Source organism: Protopterus annectens, chromosome 15.part0 (assembly GCF_019279795.1).
Source record: "Protopterus annectens isolate FY-2018-M chromosome 15.part0, PAN1.0, whole genome shotgun sequence".
In the NCBI taxonomy this organism is placed as follows: Eukaryota; Metazoa; Chordata; order Ceratodontiformes; family Protopteridae; genus Protopterus; species Protopterus annectens.
Genome location: NC_056749.1, coordinates 136,725,266 through 136,746,454, shown reverse-complemented (window position 1 = coordinate 136,746,454; position 21,189 = coordinate 136,725,266). Strand labels below are relative to the sequence as shown.

Here is a 21,189-nt window from a genome sequence, read left to right as displayed (position 1 = left end):
CCTGTTTTAATGCCTCTGCCCATTGAGTTTTTGGTAGGTCTGGCCATCCGTTTGGTTTAGGTAAGGTGTGAAAGTAGAATTTGTAACCTCTTAAAACTACATCCAAAACCCACTTGTCTTGGGTTATTTAAGTCCAATTTCGGTAAAAAAGAGTACGTTTTCCTCCCAGAGGAGCTTCCAGGGGAGAGGTTCCTGGAGCCATGCAGGGGGAGTTATTGAGCCTGTTTCCTGTAAGGTTGAGATCTATCTTCTCCACCCCTGGGGGTGGAAGCACTCCACTGTCTAGGTCTATAAGAAGTCTGTGCTTGGGCCCTCCCTCTGGGGCGCCTATATCTACCCCCTCTGAGGCCTGTCCGAGCTGGGAAAGGACCAATTTTTAGCTGGCCAATTTCTGCTACACCTAGGAGGCTGAACTTGTAAAAAATCCTTAACCGTTTGCATGGATTTTGCCTTATCCTCCATTTTCTTTATAACCTCTTCAGCCTTAGACCCAAACAAAACATTATGTTGAATAGGAGCATCCAGTAACTTTGCTTTCACTTGATCAGGCAAATTTTGTTCCTTTAACCAAGCATGCCTTCTAATGACCATGACAGTGGCAGCCGCCCTACAAGAGGCCTCCAAAGCATCAAAACCACAGTGTAAGGTATGCTTTCCCACCTGCTCAGTAGCATGTATCAAATCATGTAATTCCTTATTGTCTGCACATGCAGAAATGGTACCCAGTTTTTGTTTCATAACAGACAAAAGGTATTGCTGATATTTCAACATAAGAAATTGACAATTTAAAGCCCTAATAGATAAAGTAGCAGAAGTATCAATCCCAAAGTTGAACAGCAAGTAAACCAAGGCTAAGGACAACGTGCTAAAGAAATAATAATACACAGTCTCCCAAAGCATGCACGTAGTCCAACTGGCTATAAAACGTGAGATGAAAACGTTCCGTTTGGTCTTGGATTTATACAGCGAATATATATTTTTGGTGCAACAAGTGTTTTCATCTCACGTTTTATAGCCAGTTGGACTACGTGCATGCTTTCAAAGTAGCAGAAGTGTACACTTTTTTGCCCCATCTCTCCAAAGCTCTAGAATCCTTATCTGACGGAATAGGGTTCTTAGCAGTGGCGGCTTTAACACCCTTAGGACCCTGAGAAATGGTTTCTGGATCAGCAGTAGGATTTTTATAAAGAAACTGGTGGGAGTCAGGGACTCTGTAATATCTATCAGGCTTAGCAGGGGCCGGAGGAAAGGAGTCAGGAGTTAAATTAGACTCAGAAAAGACATCATCCACAATATCCAAAATAGGAGGAATAGCCAGGGGTCTCTGTGTTGGGGAAGAAGGAAATCCCCAAGCCTTCTCTTAGATTCAGAGTACTGCTGTCCTTCCCAGTGAAAATGTTCCCTCATGCCATGTAAAGTTTCCCCAAAAGAATAATCCTCAGGAGGAGAAGCTGAAGGAATGGATACCTCAGCATCAGAATCCTCATAAGAGGGAAAGTATAATCCTCTTCAGAGTAAGACACTGAAGAGATAGAAGCCTGATCAGAGGATTCATAATCCAATTCTTGTCTTGGCCTTTTGTCAGGAGGGGGATGTGAACCCCTAATCATAGTTAGCAAGTCCTCCGTCATTTTAAGCATTTGTTTTTGAGATTTAGGTCCCAGATCAGAGGAGGCCTGGGCTTGAGTCTTTGTTTTAGGAGTCTTTGCCTTTGTCTTTGCCTGAAGCTTCGTAGGCCTGAAAATCCCCTCGGAAGCCAGTACCTGCACAGCGGCTCCGGACCCATCCGAGGGAGCATTATCATAAGGTCCTGCACCTGGAGTATTCGAAGGCCTAGTTGGCTCCTCGTGGGAGTCCGTTTTGGCAAGCGGTTCTGTAATGGCTGACGACAGGGGCTGCGAAAGCGCCTCACTGACGACGGCCGAACCAGCAGCTGGCTCTGATTGTAAACTGTCGTCTGATTTGAACCACGGAGGCCTATCCTTATCCTTGTGCCTTTTATGAACTCCAGTAGTCGTAAGCATGTCCGACATGTTATAATTAAATCGCCTCCCAAAGTAATGAAATGCAAAATCGTATCTCCGTTTAATAGTACGTTGATTAAATCTAGCACAAAACCGACAACTAGCTACGTTGTGGTCAGGGCCTAGACAAGGAATACAGTAAGAGTGAAAATCCTTATGAGGTATTTGCTTCCCACATGAAATACAATTATTAACTTTTTCTGACATCGGTCTGGAGCAAGAAAAAAAAGTTTCCCCAACAGGGTACTTAGCTTTGAAAAGAAGAATGTCTTCGGTATGAAGCACCAAAAATAACAGGAGTCAGCTGACCGGCACTTGCGAACTGCTTCCACCGCGCGGCAAGAAAGACTGGAGAACATGGCGTCGGCTGTGAGCTTTGTACCCCTGCCGCTCTGACATCAGGGAGGGTGAGTACACAACCGACGCCGGACCCAGACTTTGGGATTCTGGCCGACCAAGGGCTGCCTGCCGGCAGGAAGAACCCTACAGTGATGACTGCAACAGTGAAACATGATGAACATCTAGTAACATCACTCCTTTTCAACAATCTTAAAACACAACAGCTTCCTAATGGCTCTTTTACACTACAGTGAGCTTCCTGTATACTGACATAGAAAAAGGCCTTTTAAATGTTTTTTTGTTACCAGAAATCGCTCCCATCTTTCTTGAGAAACTCCCACATGGGGTTTACAGAAGGCCCACTAAACAGATTACAAATAAACTGCATCTTTATGATTTCTTTCGGCTTTTCCCAGTTAGGGGTCGCCACAGCGGAACTCCGGTCAGCTAATGATTGGCAGTCGATTTTTATGGTGCCGAGGTGCCAGCTCGATGCCCAACCTTCAACGAAGGCACACCCATTTACGCATGTCTTTCGAACACCACTCGATTTATAATCTCAATCAAAAAAGAGGAATAATGTACCTTAATCTAAGCAACATCTTACACTAAATAACTCAAAGTTCAGTCCTTGGTCAACTGTTTTTCTCAAAATATACAACAGCTTTTCTAAAGGCATACCCAAATTACTAACAATCCTGGGTGCAGACTATTTGCTACTACTCAGTGCCAGACCCTATTCCACAAATATTCAAAGTTAACTGCGACTTAATATTTTTAATTTATTGACAATGGCTAATTCCTAATAAACTATGCTTCAGGAAATTAACGGAACTAGAACATCTTTTTTTAAAATACAAATGATGCTTTACAGACAATAACAGATTACACATCTTCATATAAATATATCCCAGCAGTGTTAACAGTGACTTTAGGTGACTGTCACTGTTGATGTGACATCCCAACCGCATGTACAAAATGGTAAAACAAACAGGGGAGGTGATGCCATTATAAATGCCAAGATTTAATTTCAAACTTCATTCTCCATAATAGAAAAAAAAAGGTCTAACATAACAACTGCACTATAAACTGACGACATTCTTAGCAAATTAAACAAGCACATCTGTTGCCAAAAGTCTACCAATACTTAAAGCAGAATACATCTTACAGGCGAAAAGTTTTTTTTTTTTTTTCAATTGTATAATACCCACTTTTATGCATTTGCCCCAGTGCCAGTCAATCATCAGCCCCCTCCTGACTAATCAGCCTATTTATTCCTCATCACCAAGGTGAGTCAAGCGGAACAGGTCATCATTCAGACAGTTATCAGTGGTGGTCCATGATCCCTCCCCTTATAAACCCTAACATCCATGCACACACTTGAGGATTTCCTCTCACTTCCACAAGAGGTGCTACCCTTCATGCAGCCCTGACCCACCTTCCTGAAGCATGGGATGCGCTTCCCCAGTCTCCTGCAGGTAAATCCCACCTAACCAGTGTGCATCCCTTACAGACTTAATGCCATTAAGTAAAAGTGGCACCCTATGATTTTCACTCTACTCTTAGATGTCCTACACAATGTCCTTCATAATTACATGGTCAAAAATTACTCACTATATTATTCCTTACAATCCTAAGATTCATAAGCATTTTAGTGAAACTTAACTCTTATTGAAAACCCTGCTGACGGAACCTTTTTAAAATTAGCTCTTACTATTAGGAATTCACTCCCCACTTATTTGCTTACAGTCATCACCACACAGTTAACTTTCAGAACTCATCTGCTGCAAACATTCATTTGATGAAGCAGCCTATTAAAGTTTCACTTGCAATGGAGAACAGGCATTTGACATAAGAATTATTCCACTTGTTTATTGTGTTATAGTTAAGTGCTTAAGCTTAGCAGGTGCAACTTGTAAAATACTGATTAAGTGCAAAATGTTGGAGTTTTCTATGATTTGGACATCATTTACTGTATGCTAGCCAACTGGAGAATCTACTTCAAAATTCTGTTTGTATTCAAATAGACTATTTTATGTACTTGTTTGTAAAATTTATTATTTGCTTCTCTGGCCAGTGCCATAGCTGAAAAGAGTGCAAGGACCAATACACCTAACCTGATTAACAAGTCAACACTGATAATGAATACCATATAAAGCTATCCAATGAAAAATCTCACAGAAATTAATCAAACTCGACATATTCATTCCCCTTTGAATTTACTGAGAGGCTGTCATCCATACAGCCACTACATTTTTTTTCTAATTTTAAGCTTAACCCTTTCCCATCAAAGAATGGTATGTGTGCTTGGAGATGCAAGGGTCTGCCAAATACAAGTTCCAACTTATCTGCTGCATACCATACAAATTTCCCTTCAGAAGGTACCAGTACCGCAGCACACTGGACCACCCCAAGGATTTTAATGATTCTCTTCAACCGTGTCCTCCAGCTACAAAGCTGCTAACATATCTTAGGTCACAGTCAAAGCTTCATTCCTCTATGTTACAGATCCAAAGAATTATTTTTGGTTTGACTGCTTACCTTACCAATCAAAAGAAGTGTATACTACAAATTATCACTGCATCAGAGTACATGTTTCTCTACACTGTGATGAATGCAAATCTCTTAAAAACATTAACCATATATATATATATATATATATATATATATATATATATATATATATATATATATATATCTATATCCAGTACAACAAATCATGTTACCTGTTTGTTGGGCTCAATTCATGGCTGAAAATGGCCAAATAACATCAAACCCATTCAACAACGCAAGCAAATGAGTGATGACACTGCTGTTTTAAAATAGCAAAGCCACACTGGTCAACAGTGGTCTGACTACTTTATCATTCATCTTGACAACATTAACTTCCTTGTTAGTGGTGGCTGGTGACTTCAAAGCGCGGCGGGGTTGCAGGAAGCAAATGAGTGGGGCTAACTGGAATGGTATGGTGCTCTAGTATGGCAGGTCAATGACTAGCACCTGAAATCAAACACAAAGACAGTGCCAATCATTTACAGCAAGAAACTGCCTCAGTATCCACTTACAGCAACTTTGTGGACTAGGTATAAATCAGATGTCCGCAATCAACAAGGACAACCTTAGGAAGAGAGAAGCCTTAGACAAAGGACTCTATGGCCTCCTACTGCACACACTGGTCACTCTACCACCTTCCCAGTGCACCTCAATTGTTCCTCCCATCGTAGCCCCACACCATCCAGATTTAAAAAAAAAAGAGAGAGAGAAATTAACACTTAGTCTTACTTTTTTTTGTCATTTTAAAAGCACCCTGCTGGACTATAAAACCATTGCGATAAATGTTAATAAGTGTGTTGAAGCAACTAAATTTAGCTGGGGAACACTAGGTCCCCAGAAGTCATGGAGGTCTAAATAACTACCACAAAGGAATGTATCTTCTCAGCTCACTACTGTCAGAATACAGTGCTCAAGTGAATGCAATGCCTCCATGCACCTTTCATCCTCAGCTCAAGAATCAAAGTGAAATCTAAAAAATAAGGGACAAAGGATTAAACGGATACATATTTTAAAATTGCCAAAATAAAATGCTTTGCATGCTTTTTCCAAAAACTACCAACTCAAATCTGCCACTGTTTGGTGACTGTATTCCTCAATAATTTGTCAGAATAAAACAAATGCGAAACAAAATAAGGCAAAACAAGACATTCTGTGAACTTAGTGACAAGTTCAGTGTATCTATGCACCCCACACACATACATATGTTACATATAAACACAAATGTGACCACCATGAATTATAGCTTCTTGTATAATTGTGATCAAACAAATAAATAAATAGATTAATTAAATGCCAAGCAGGAATGTATTTTCTTAATTCACTGCTGTCAGAATACTTCATGCAGTCTACTGCAACCGACCTCTGCCTCCATATGCCCTTCAACCTCTTAGCCCAAAAACAAAGCAGAAAGCAAAAAAATAATGAGTCACAAAGATCGAAAATGAAGGAATTACATTGTCCTTACAACAGGCTTTACATTAGCATGCTTTTTTCTGAAGGCTATTAAGACTGAAGCTCAAATGGCTGTCATTACATAGTGACTGCAATCCTTACAGCTTTGCAAAAACACAGACTTGGCAAGAAACAGGCCAAAATGTCAGCAAAATCAGAGGCATTCTGTGAAATCAGGAACAGTTCTGAGCATCTATGCCCCCCATACTTATGCATATACATACTCAAAATATGCACCTTCCTGCATCCTACATAACTAGCACACTAAGGATTAGTCGTGAAAAGAATATAAAACAAATGTACACAGTGATATTTGTGTAACACACTCCATTACTTCTCTCACTTTTAGTATCGCACTGCTTCAGTCCGAGCATGTCACCTGAGGCAGCTTGAACCAATAGAAATGGCGCCTCACTGGTTCAAACAGCAGCCCAATGAGCCTCTTCAAGATATTTCTGTCTTTTGCAGAAGGCAGGAAAAGCAATATTAAGGCATGATTGCCATATTCCCATTATGGAGTAGACGTGCTGTAATATTTTGAATGGCTCCTTGGTAAGCATTGGAGATCAGAGTATGCAGCCAATACTAGAAACACTCCCCAAAACATCACAGCTAACCTGATCAGAAATGGCAAAATGAATTAAGCAATGTTTCATGGCTTAACAGTGAAGGAACAAATTTCATTGTTAACTTACCACATGCAATTGACCAATACATCTGAGATTCAGGAGTCTGGTGCAAAATACGGAATGGTGCCACTTTGGAAGTTGAGTCCAGCACTGCATCAAGGGTTCCAACAAGTAGACCTATTTAATTAGGTAAGAGTAAAACACACTGAGAAACTGCTACACAGTAACTTCTCTAGCTATACATGCAAAGCTGACACATTTTAGTAAAACTGTAGGATAACAAAACATCTACAAATATGCACAAAGTTCTGCTGAAATGGATGTTTTTTTACCAAAGTAAGTTTGTGCAAAAGCCTCTCTCTAAGTCTATAGCATCCGGGTACCATAACCACACTTTGTACTGATTTACTTCTTGTGGAACTCAATGCAGCAAAAGTAGCAGAGTACAGTTAAATAAATCATGGTATGATTCATAAAAACTGTCACATTCCAACCTCATCTGCTATGACACAAAGTCAACAATGAAGCACGGTTACAGAAAAAATCCAAGAATACGAACCTCTGCACAAATTACTAATAGCCAGATTGCCACCGATTTTGTTGATGTCATATGCAATCCCACTCAACGAGCAATGTTACTTTGAACAGACTACTAATTTCCTGGGTACTTGCGTATTATCGCAACTACATTCCCAAACAAGTCACTTAACTAATTTTGTAATCAGAAAAGAAACCCCCCCTTCTGTGAAAAACTCGATATAGCCATGAAGTACAACCTCACTGGATAACAGTAAAACTTAAGACAGAAAAAAAAAATTAAAAAAGAAAAAGCCGGAATCACCAACTAACATTAATCTCATTTAATCTCATTGTGGAGCTTTTCTCCACGAGTCTTTCTGAAAAATGGATTACTGTCTAGTTGCACATTCATGGTAAAAAAATGCGAAATAGATTAACTTTTATTTTTTTCCCTTGATCAGTGAAATGGCGGGGTTGTAGTAATGCAAAACAAGCCATAAAATTATTTGAACCTGGTTCTGTACCTGTTAGGACAAGTGTCAATTTAGCTGGCGCGAACAAGCCTTGGGTTACCTTTACTTCCTCTTCAGTAGTCACGGAAGCGAGCCAGCAGTCACAAAAGAGAAAAAAAAGGGAGAAACAGGGTGGTGTTGAGGGAAATGAGTGCAACTTGTTTGACAAAGTAAGCCAGCAACACCTGTACTTTACCTTATCACGATTAAGTACGGCTCCAAATGCCGCACCACTAACGACACACCTGTAAAAGCAGCCATATACTTTTTCTCAATAAGCCATGCTGCTAAAGGACGCTAACAAGGAAGAAGATTTTTGCCTCTATTCCTTTTTTTTTTGTTTCAGAAGCAAGGCGATACAAGAGTAATAATGACCTTACACAACCCTTCTGCCTTTAACATAAATTTGTTTTGCGGTCACTGCATGAATTATACCGGGTTAGGAAAGTGGTTGCAGTAATACGCAAGTACCATTTCCTGTCTGTCTTGTTTTTGTTCCTAATTGTGAACTAAACATTTCTCTTTTGCAGTCTTACCAGGTTATGGATCATAATATTGTTTGTCTTTTTTCTGTGTGTTTTCAACTTTATTATTTTCACTTTCAAATACAAATATTACACTCTGAAGTGGAAGTCTTTACACTTTTGAAAGAGCAGAAATATGTTCTAAGCTGCTGTTCTTATCTAAGCTATCATTTTGTCAAAGTGCTGGGGATCTTGCAGTAAAGATGAATTTCTGTACTGTCAACGCTTTTACAATCAAATTTTAAAACTAAAAAGGTACCAAATATGAAGTGTGGAGTTCATTCAAAGGGAAAAAAGTTTTATGGAAGGAACCTACTGACTGCATTGTACAACTTAATAAAATTAGCAATCAAAATGCTCTTTTGGCATAGTTATATACAAGAACTTTCTGTAGTTGCAGCTAAAAACAATCTGTTGTGTTTATTTATTCTTTTACTTAGGTTTGTTGACTGGAGTAGTAGGATTGATCCAAAGTGGACCCATTTCAGCCACAGTCCAGTAGCTACAATGCAGAAGAGAAAATAAGTACAGCACTTAAGAGACAAGACTAGTCTAACACTTGTACAGAATTAAAATACAAAGTACATAACTCACAGAATTAAAAACATTTCCATATACAAGGATTAGTACTGTAAAATGTACTGCAGAAAAAAACTTTTATGTGCCAAAAATCAAGAGAAGATTACGCAGAGAGTGATTTGTTAGAAAGTATGGAATGTTAGTGTGGGGCTGACCGTGGTTGGCATTGATGAGTGTGATCGTGGATACTGCAGATTAGCTGGGTTAATATAAAGGGTATGAGGGTGACCAAAGGAAAGGGTGAAGTGCAGAATTAATAATGGGATGGGACTATGGATCAAGTACAGGACTCGAGTTTAATTTTCATATGATGCACGGGTACATTCAGTGGAGTGGGGGATTCATCAGCTTAGGTTTACTACTAAGGAAGTGAAGCATTTGTGCATGCAGCTCTCGCTTTCACAGAGTTCATTTTGGAATGTTGTGTATGGCATTATGCTGCAGAGGTCGGGGGAGCGGGTAACGAATCCCATAGTTTAGGTGGCAGAAATAAGAAAGCATGTTCTGTGGAGGACAGAGTACTTTTGGGTCTATCAAGAAACTGAGTGTTGATCTTTTGCAAGCAAAGAGGACATGGGGAATCTTTAATGAGTAGTCTATGCCTAAGTGGGGTGGGTGCTTCATTGTTGAGAACTTTGCAGATAAGTTAGAACAGTACAACGTCGGCTTACTCTCTTACAGAAAGCCATTTTGCTCACTGCAGGTTGTTGTATTGATGCTCATTTCATGAGAATAGTAGCATGAATCTACTTATTTTAAAGGTGGTTTGTAGGTCTGAGATTTTTAGAGGTGAAGTAGGACAGTAATAGTGTGGCATATTCTAGTTGTTTGCTGGACATTTTTGCCTATGGCATTCCTTACCTATGATGTGAACTGTATGATTTGGTGGCAACCAAAAAGTGTGGAGTTTGCTTAGCTTTTAGATTATTACCATGTACGGACAAGTTTAGGTTGGGGTCAAGAATTAATCCTAGATATCTGAATGTCCTGACATGTTCAACGGGCTGGGTGTTATGAAAGTAATGTGGTAACAGGTGGTAGTTGGCAACATTTCTGAGACATGCCAAAATACACGGGTTTAGTCTTCTTGGACTTCATGGTTAATTTCTTATAGTCTAACCATGACTGGTGTTTTTTTCAGAACGAGTTGGACGTTATGCAGTACTGTTCTGTGTCTGAGGAACAGAATAAGATCATCTTCTGCATACAGGATGATTATCAACAGTTTTAAGTTCAGCAGACAGGGGGATGACAAAAAAAAAGCCACAAATATGGATTATTTATCTCCAGCTCTAACTGCCCGGGTTGAACAGTGGGGTACTATTATATTTCACTGAAAAGGTTTGTTTAGCTATGTAGCTAGTGAAACAGAGTGAAGTGGGGAATCCAAAACTGTTTGAGACAAGGAAATGGTGCAATAGTCATGACTGACCAAGGCAAATGCTCTGGTGAAGTCCACCAAAGGTACTGCGATTCCTCAGTTGACGTTACTGTGTGGCATGTTTGTTAAGATGAGCAGGGGGGCGGTGTGAATGTCCATGTTTTATGAAGCTGTGCTTGTGTAAGAGAGACTATGTTGCACTTCTAGGTGCAAGCTGGTTGTATACAGCTTTCCCTAGCAGCTTACCAAGGTGTGGTAATACAGAGCTGAGTGTACAGACAGCTGGCTTGGCAGGTTTTACGATTTTCGGTATGGGAGCTGTAATTGCCTTTTTCCATCCATTTTGAAGGTTTGCTATGATGCTTTCTGCAATAAATGTCAAACACATGCCACCACTATTCTTCTAGCCGTCTGCATCAGTGTGCTTGCAGCCAAATGAGCTTGGCGGTTAATGTCGTTGATCATGATTTGCCTGTGTGGAGATGTAGACAACCTTTGACTTCAAACATCAGCAGTTAGAGACACCTTCTCATTCATGTTTTCTGCCTGCAGACCAACATGATGTGTACTTTAGAATTGCTGCTTTTGTGATTTTGCCATAGAGAAATCTCACTCAAGCCAAATTAATTCATATACTGCTACTGACCACAGTTTCACTGCGCTTCTCTATTAGTCATTAAGCTTGCCTTCAGTTACTCAGAAAAACGGATGAAAAGAAACTAATAAGACTAAATATTTTCTACTTCTCATTGATAAAAGTGAGCAAAGGGAAGGATAGATAGCCATGTCTACCCTGCTGTTCAGTCTGCTAACAGTTGTTGGGGGGGGGGGTGTCTATGCTACATCCTGTCATTTTAATAACTTAACATCTAAATAAGCAAGACCATGACATACATATGCAAAACAGCTCTAATTGCACCTATATCTTTAGACTTCCACCTCATCTCATTAACTCCCATTCTAGGGAAGATGGTTGAAAATTCAAGTTTCATACAACTCTCCAAATAAGTCAAGCTACTCATGCAATACAATCGTCTTTCAAAAAAAAAAAAAAAACTTTTTTTTTGGACTGATCAGAGCACAATGACTGCTCTCTGCTCATTAACAAATCAAATATTAACCAACATGGATAAAGGTAATCTAACAAGCACAATACGCATTCGACTTTGCTAACCACTCAATTCTATTAAACCCCATCACACACAGGTTTTAGTCCGGACACTTCTTCCTGGTTTCAAGACCCCCCCCCCCCCATTTTTTTGGAGCTACAATAGGATTTTCCTTATTGTCAGATGCCCAGTTACATAAAAGCAGCCCTCAAGGCTCCTACATGCACCTTTTCTCTTGTCCTCTCCATCTTCATAAGCAATCTTACCCATGGCCTGTCTAACCCTACCATTTATTTTATATGCTGATATGACATTTTCATATCAGAATTATCCCCTCCTCATTACAAAATAGAATTGTGTAAAATCTTGCCATAATGGTAGCTTTCCCTCTCTTCACTACTGCAGTATTTATTACATTGGGGACTCTCCTGCCAAGGGCAGCCTGGCATCTGGCCAGTATACCAAAATCCTTAGGTTGCTTTAAGGTATGCCATATGTCACATGTATGTTCCTCGCATAGCATAGGGTATAAAGTTGACATCCGGACATACCATCCTCAGTACTGAGAGCCCCAGAAGGAACACCCATCCAAGGGAAAAAAAAAAGGCACCCAGTACATCCAGAAGACCAAAGAACCAGGGGGAGGTGGGAGGGAGTGAATACTGCAACAGTGATGAGAAGGACATCTACTGTTATGGTAAGATTTTACACAACTGTACTATGTCTTTCAATTTCACTGTTGCAGTAATTCATTACATTACAGAGAGTACCAAAGCTCAGGAAGAAACTTGGGAGGAAGCACCAGAAGAAGCCACAGCTCTAGTAGAATGAGCTGTAACAGTATAAAAAACTCTTGCCATGAAAGGAATTTCAAAAATAAATAGCTTTTGAGATCCAATGAGAAACAGTTTGCTTGGATACAGCTAGTCCTAAGAACCTAGGATGCAAGGAAACTGAGTTGATCAGATTTCCTACTAGTCTTTTCCAAATAAAATCAGAGAGTTGTCTATGCACATCCAACATGTGCAGCACTTTCTCATTGGCAGATTACAGAGCAGGGAAAATAGTGGGCAAATGAATAGATTAGGGGACAACTCATTCACCATGTTGGACATAAAAGGATTAGTACACAAGGACACAAGAGGACAACGAGACAGAAGCGCTTGAAGCTCTGACACCCACTTGGCAGAAGTAAGCACTAACAAAATTAGTCTTCCAAGAGCAATGTTGCAAGGAAGCTGTTGAAGCTGTAGGCTCAAAAAAAGAGCCAGTCACTTTTTCCAAAACAAAATTAAGATCCCAGGGAGGAGGGAGGAACAGGCTTCCTGGTAAGCCTAATATGAAGGACGCCATTAAGAAACTGTTTATCTTCAAATCTAGAAGCTAAAGGAGGAGATAAAGGCAGACAAGCAGAGTTAACTGATAAGTGGACCTTAACAGAAAAATAGGTCAAACCAGCATTAAGCAGTTCACACAGACAAGATATAACCAAAGGAACATCCACAGAAAGTGGACCCAGGTTATGAGAAAGACACCAAACAGATAACCTCTTCCATTTGGATAAGTACAATTTCCTAGTATTGGGTTTTCTTGGCCTCCTGCAGGACCCTAAGCATGTCCTCAGAAAAAAGGCGGTCTATGTTGAATCAAAATCCTGTAACCCACAGTGTCACAGTGAAGAGTGGACAGATGGGGATGAATAAGAGATAAGAGATCCCTTGTCCTGTGCGAGTAGGTCCACCCTATGAGGTATCCTGTGATGACTGCCCTTGGATAAATGCAGGAGGAACCACCAATGTTGCCTTGGCCAAAAGGGAGTCACCAGCAATATTTTAGGAGCTTCCTGTTGAATTTTGAGCAGGACTTTTGGAAATAGGGGAAGGGTAGGGAAAGTGTAAAGAAACATCCCCTTCCAAGAAAAAGATAGGGTGTCCACCTTCCAAACCAGTGGACCTACGACTCTGGCACAAGAGACAGGAAGTTGTCTGTTCAGAGGGGAGGCAAAAAGATGCATCTGAGGAGTACCCCACTGGTGGACAATATCTAAACACACATCCATGTGAAGCATCCATTCATGGGATTGAGTTAAGGACCTGCTCACAGTGTCTGCCACAATGGTTTTGAACAGAGGGAATGTAAACTGCCTGAAAAGTCACTTGAACTGGATAGCAAGATCCCACACTAGGAGTGCCAACCAGCAAAGATGATATATCTTGCCCCCCCCCCCCCCCCACACATTTGCTTACATATCACATCACTGGGGTACTGTCGTAAATCCCTTGAGAGGTCCCAAGGAAGAGAGAGAGGATGAAAAGCCTGGAGAGCGCTCTCATCTCTGACACTGATGCATACTCTCTGCGGATGGAGCAACCACACCCCGTGAACTTTTAGGAAGCCAAAAGTTGCTCTCCATCCCACATCTGAAGCATCTGTAAACAGCTTCACAGAAGGAAGAGAGGAATGAAAGGGAACCCCGAGGTTTAGAGACAACCGCTGGTTCCACCAATGAAGTTCCTTCTTGAGACAGGGAAGAACAACTACAAATTCTAGAGGATGCACACGCTGAAGCCAAACTGACTTCAGAAACCAATGAAACTTTCTCATGTGGAGTTTGGCCAGAGGGAGCATGTGGACGGTGGATGCCATAAACCTAGAGCCCTCAAATTCCCTGGCTGTTATAGAGGCCACAGGAAGAAGAGTTTGAAAGGATACAAGTGTTAAGGACTTGGAATGAGGTAGGGATGCCAGCAGAGGCACAGTCGGAATCCTGCATCCCAGAAAAACATGGTCTTGAGGAGTCAGCAAAGACTTCTTGAAATATATTGTGAATCCCGAGCTTTGTAGAAAGGAGGTGGCAAAATGAAGATTTTGCAACAGAATCTGAGAAAGGATGCCTAAAAAAAGGTAATTCAAGTAAGGAAATACTTGGATCCCATGAATCCTGCAAAAAGCAATCACAGGAGCGAGGCATTTGGTGAATACTCTTGGGGCAGAAGAAAGGGCAAAGCAGAGAACTGAAAATGCCAGGAAGCAGAGAAACAAAAACTTTCTGAAAAGGGGATGGATCGATATATGCATCCTTGAGATCCAGGGACACCATTAAGCCTAAGGAAGAGGAGGAAAGAAAGTTTGAAGGGATAACATTTAAAAGGAGGGCATTTTCAGATGAACGTTTAGATGAGAGAGGTCTAGAATTGGTTTCCAAGTACCTTCTTTTCTGGGTACTAGAAACATACTGGAGTAAAAACCTCTCCCCCTTTGGGACACGGGTACCTCCTGAATAGTAACCAGAGTCAAAAGATCTCGAAGCACCTCTGGAAAGGAGACTTTTTCCTGATGGACTGAGAAATACCCATAAAAAGGGGGAAAGGGATTTCCAAACTATGAAATATCCCTGGTGAATAATGGACAGAATACTAGGAATGCTGAGTAATCTGTAGCCAAACGGGAAGAGTGAGAGAAAGGTGAAAAAAAAAGAGGAAAGTGTCTGGGAAGAACAGGACAGGACAGTTAGACAGCACCTGATGTATCTGGATAAGGAGACTTCTGAGGCCAAGAAGTTTGAGCAGCCTTAGCAGAAAGAGCCCTCTTCCCATCCTTCTTACCCTTAGGACAACGGCAAGACTGCCTGCGAAAAAAGGCTGGCTTATTGGGGTACTTTCTCTGAAATTTAGGCACAGCAGAAACAAACACATGCTTAAGCTCCTGTAAAGCCTTGCCTTTATCCTGAAGGGACAAAACATAGCAGCAGCAGCTTCAGCAATCAAGTGTTTATTATCAAGAGGGGCATGCATCAGCTTAAAGTTCATATCATCAGGCAAGGGCTGAAACCAAAGTCAGTAATATTTCATCACTGATCCGAAAGCAACAGGCCTAGAAGGGGTATCTGCTTCATCATAACTACATTTGATGGAACGATGAGCCACATGGGATGCAGTCCCTAACAGGGAAAGGGCAGAAGATTTACCCTCTGAGTCTGGAAGGTCAGAAATAACCTGACAGGCCTGTGATAGGAGGACCAAAAAATACCTGGACATATGGATTTGACAATGAACAGTCCTAAAAGCCAAGGTAGCAGAGTTATAAAGCTTCTTGCCCAGCCTTTCCATGATCCTGCTATCTTTATCAGAGGGCAGTAACTTGGGAGAAGGAAGTAACTGAGACGGCTTGTCAGAAGCTATAGATACCACTGAGGGGTCAGCAGAAGGACACACACAAAAATGTGCAGTCCTCAGGCACCCTACAGACCCTATTGAGTTTCTTAGGAGCAGGGCATTGGGAGTCAGAAGGCTTAGAAACATTAGAAAATGGATCCACCACGGCAGCCAAAACAGGAGGCACAGCAGAAGGTTTAAGAGAATCCATCTGCAACAACTCATATCATCTTTTATGAACCTCAGAAACCTCAGCACAATCACACTAACTCCACCTTCCTGAAGATTGTATCCTCAAAAGAATGTCTTCAAAGGCTGCATCAGGACCGTTAAGATTCCTCTTCCTCAGAGCAACAGTCCAAAGGGATTCCTCATCTGAATCCAGCTCCTCCTCAGAAGAATCCAGTTCCCTAGGTCTTTTAAGAAGGGTAGAGGGACCACGAGGGAGCAGGGACAGATGTGCCCTGAGGAGGTTTCAACAACATCAAAGCACTAAAACCCTGAGTGAAGGCCTGTCATTCAATCTGTGGATCCTTAAGAGGAGTAAGATGTTTAATCTTTTGCTTTTTTCCTTCAGTGGGATGTCGCCTTGTAAAACTTAGAAGGCTCAGACCCAGGACAGTATTCAATAGTAGTAGTAGGGACTTCTCCTCTGACTAATATCTCGGAACACCGGAGGTACCTTGGAAATCATCCGTGGTTCCCCCGAATGTCCACAACAGATGTTTGCAATATCTCCTCAGATATGCTTAAAGTCAAATGCCAGTCAGCCTCCAACCCGGTTATTGCAGAGCAATCCAATGATAAAGCCAGACAAACCTGCAGCCATTCACTCACCTTGGGAGATATGTGCGGCAGACACTGAACAGCAGAAGATTCCAGTCTAGGCTTCCTGGCTACCTTCTTCAAGGTCGGCTGTCCCTCTGGGCGGGAAGTCCCCTCCATTACATCTTTCACTAGAAGCTTACGATGCTGGTTTTCAAGACAAAGCACCAAAGAAGAGAGAGTTTACTATGCAGGATTTTAGATACAAAAGCCTGTCAGATAGAACAAGAAATATGGTCATGCGAAGCTCCAAGACAAAACAGACACTGCTTGTAGCAGTCTTTATGAGGAATCTGTCTTCCACACTGGCATTTACCCTTCTTGGATGACATAAAACTCATGCAACAACAAGGAAAGGGCAAGTAGAAAGGAACCCCAACAGGGCCCTTATCTGCAATGGCTTGGTGAAACTAACAATGGAATGGGCATTCAAACAGATGATCTGGAGACGGTGCTCAGACTGGTGGCAAAGAATTTCTAAGGATGGTACGTCCGGACATCACCTTTATGCCCTACACTACGCAAGGAGCATACACATGAAGTACAGAGTACCTTAAAGCAACCTAAAGCTTGGTACACTGGCAGAAGTCAGGCTGCCCTTGGCAGGGGACTCCCTAATGTAATGAATACTGCAACAGTGAAATGGAAGAACATCTACAAAATGACCTCCACACAGTTGATCACCAACTGCTAATGACAGACTCCTATTAAAGGCATGAAAAGCTAAGGCCATGATCTTTGGCTTGCGACAGAAAATCTCCAAACTTTCAAGCTCCTGGTAGATAGCTGGCCTCAGCAATGACTCACTTAAGTAATCATCTTTAAAATATCATGGAGTACGGCTAGATCAGTTTCTAATTTTTGAACTTGATCTACTGAAAACAAGAAATGCTAACCATTTACTTTTCTAAGCCACATAATTCTTTAATTATGCCCTCTGCATCTAGAGCAGCAACTGGAAAAGGAATTCTACCTTTCCAACTTGAATATGGACTACCCTTAACTGCAGCAAGCTCAAGCAAACAAAATAAGGCATTATAAGTATTCAGTGATAAAATATGGAACGTATACCATCTCTTTGCAAAATGAACATTGCTGCCCAACTCTCAGGAAGGCTAAATGTCTTCCACTTACACAAAGGGTAGATTATTTACTTGACAAATTGTAATTAAAGCATTTACAATTAGAAATATTTTACCAGTTCCCAGTCTGCAACCTCAATAAAATCAAGCACAATCAGGTCCAATACTGCAGATTTCCAGAACAAATCTTATATGTACTAAGGACAGCTTTTCCTAGCTAGGACATTAAACTACAGGAACTGTTACCAGCACACCTAAAATGGTTAAACTCAACCCAAATACAGACCTCTGCTTAAGGAACATCTTTATTTATTATTTATTTTACATTTGTTGACCGGGCTAGTCCAGCTGGATTAATGTCCATTTTCAGTGGAGGCCCGGGGAGAAAAGCTCCTGAGGTTAAAAACAGTATTGGAAATACATAAGAAGACATAGTACAAATGTAATTATACAAAGGTAAAAAAAATGAACATACAAATATTAAAGAAACCCACAGCATATGTACTACTACGTAAAACTAAGGACAACCGAGCCCCCTTTTGGAATCACCACTTCACCTATTGTCATTGATATATGCTCAGAATGAAGCTACTCCCAAAACTTTTACTTACTTTTTGTTGACTATGTAAGCCTGACTAGGTATAATCCCATTTTCAGCAGAGGCCTGAGAGAAAAGCTTCACATAAGCCTACATAAATTTTGCATAGTACATAGACATTTTCATAATATTTAATGCACACTGCGCTTGTTATCCACAATCATGCCATTCCTTTTATTTCTTTCCGCTATTTTAGCACCCCCTCTCAAGGTATGGTACATTATTTTATGCATATTTGTAAACAGTGTTTTGATTTTATACACTTTTTTTGCAGTTCTTATCCTAACAAATATTGTTTCTCTTCACGTTACTAATCGGTCCACATGCATCAGTGCTAGATACCTAAACAAGACCTTACCCCATGACTCTCCAGTTAAAAAAGCATAGCAAACATGAATGTCAAGCTAAGAGGGCATATGTCTCCCATTCCTCTTACTTTCTAGTACGTTTCTTTAACAGGTATGCAACTCTGCTGCTATATTATAAAACATTTAGTTAATTTCGCATTTCACCTTCATTGATGCAACTGATCTAATGCTGTGCTTCAAAAGAGGATACAAATGCACTGTAATTTTAGTAGATTACAGGGACAAGAAATAGATAGTGGTAAGAGCTGGTCTCTCATGGTGCTTACGTTTTCCTATTTGGCTCCAGATGAAGGTGCCTTTGGAGTAGAATCTGCATATTCATCTTGCGTCCACATGGGTGTTTCTGGATTCAGCAGTCCCCCACTTCCACACACATCCCTAAGATATGAAGGTAGGTGATTTTGCAGTTCTGCAACTGTTACTAGGTGTACAAGTGTTTGCTGGGATGGACTGGTGTTTCATCCATAACTTGCTGCTACCTTTTTGTTTTGCCCCTTAATTCCTGGAACATATTCTGGTTCCCCATAAAACTTAGATAAATCTAGTACTGGTCAGAGATCTGGAGTGATTCTGCTTTTATTCAAGGCATCCAAGACAAAAATCAAGAAAATAAATGTACAGCGTGTTTCTACCGAACTTTTTAAACTGCATTGTCTGTTTACTGTATTTCTGATTTTTTACTGCTGTGACTGCATTATTTTCTGCACTTGTTTTTCAACTGTACTTTGGCCTAGACAGCATAGTCTAGATTCAGATCTGCTGAATCTAGCCTGTTATTACACATGAGCACTAAACCTTACAATAAGAGGGGCTCCCCTGCTCTCTGGTGGCAGGAGGAGTGCAGATCCAGCCTTGTCTGAGCTGGAGATTGCTGTAGGAAGGTTCATTGGGTGCTTTACCACTGGTAAATCATCTTAAAAATGTTTAACTTTGCCTGTATTTAAGCCTCAAGTTTGTGCACTGCACAGTGGGTGTTAGCAGTGGCTTGTACAGCCACACACACCTGGTAACACAATTTTTCCCTTTACTTCTGTCACCCTCCCAAGCTTGCCTGCTGCACTGGGGGAAACTCAGCTGCACACTGCGCAGTATTGTCAGTTTGTCATCCCTAAACTTCAATAGAATAAGCCCTTTTGTTAATCCTAGAGCATAAACTGATAGACTTTCCCACTCCCTAATAGTACTTATGGTATAAACCTGCTAAAATTAATTGTCAGTTTCTCTGGCCAGCCTGATTGACATGGGTATCCTGAGGCAATGTAATAATAGCCTCATGTACACGGACAACCACTTACTCATAAAGCAAACAAATACAGTACGCGAGAGATGCAAATACACTACAAACCTGGAGTCAGTCCTCTCACATAACAAACAGGACATCAAACAGGTTGTCAGCACAAACACTTCACCTTTCACACAAGATAGACATGACACAAACCCACTTACGCTGAGGTACTCACTAGAAGCTTACCAAAAGATCAGACACCTCCCAAGCAGAAACCACTTGCACATGTTATAATGCAAACAAAAACCACTACACATAACACACATACCAGTGTCTCAGCAAATAAGCTCCTAAGGCAAAATACCTTCAAAACTAAATGTCTTGGTCACAGGCGACCTGATAGAGAGACATACAGTTATCACCATCACCAAAATGGACATGGAGATGGTCACTGTTTGAAGTAACTAATCAGTCCCAACACCCCCACAGGAGCAATAAAACTGAAAACTTTTCCCTAAGCCAACTTCCAACCTACTAGGCGATGGTAATAAAAAGCTTCAAACCCCCTGTAATCACAGTCAACAATGACTCCTATGCAGATGTGTACACAAATGCCCTGTATAACCAGCTACATAACTGTATAGACTCGACTGCACCTGACTGGATCAAAACCAGGTCCTCCTAAAAAAACAAGCTACCCTGGTGGACCTCAAATATAAATGAGTTATATAACAAGAGGAAGAAACTGATGTCCAAGAACAAGAGGGAACTAAATCAGCAGAGGAAGAATCTCCTCCACAACTTGAACAGGCATCTCAGACATCCTGTAAAATCCTCTAAAGCTAATTAAGAAACTAAAATAGCATCCCTTGCTAAGGATAACCATAAGACAGTCTTTAGGTACATCAGAAATCTAAAAGGGAATGCCCAGCTATGTGCCAAGCCATTACAGGATGGTACCACTCACACAGTACTTGTGGAAATTGCCAACCAGCTGACAGATTTGGCAATAAATTCGCCCCCGTCTCACCAGAAATCCCCCAAGGCATTCTTGAAACTAATCCCCTCCCTAGTGTCACTAGACAGCAGGTCATATCTGCGCTCTCCCAGGCCAAAAATATGGCCTCAATGGGACCAGAAAACATCCCACGCTGCTTACTTAGCAATCTAAAACAAGACCTAGAAGAACCACTTGGCAGTCTCTATTTCGGATGCATTATGTTGAGCAAGTTGCTCAACATAATGCATCTGAAATTATCCAAGTGCAACTAACACTGGGCAAGAATGCAATCCAGGTTGTAGCTTGTTACAGATCA

General features: G+C 41.0%; 1 protein-coding gene across 1 annotated transcript in view; it reads right to left on the bottom strand.

Moving 5' to 3' along the window:
* Positions 1-21,189, bottom strand: part of TBC1D8B (TBC1 domain family member 8B) — a gene marked incomplete in the record, with an annotated part of 1,684,663 nt that overhangs the window by 1,417,647 nt on the left and 245,827 nt on the right. Inside the window, 1 exon segment of the mRNA XM_044057627.1 lies at positions 7,064-7,174. Coding sequence (XP_043913562.1) covers positions 7,064-7,174 — 111 coding nt within the window.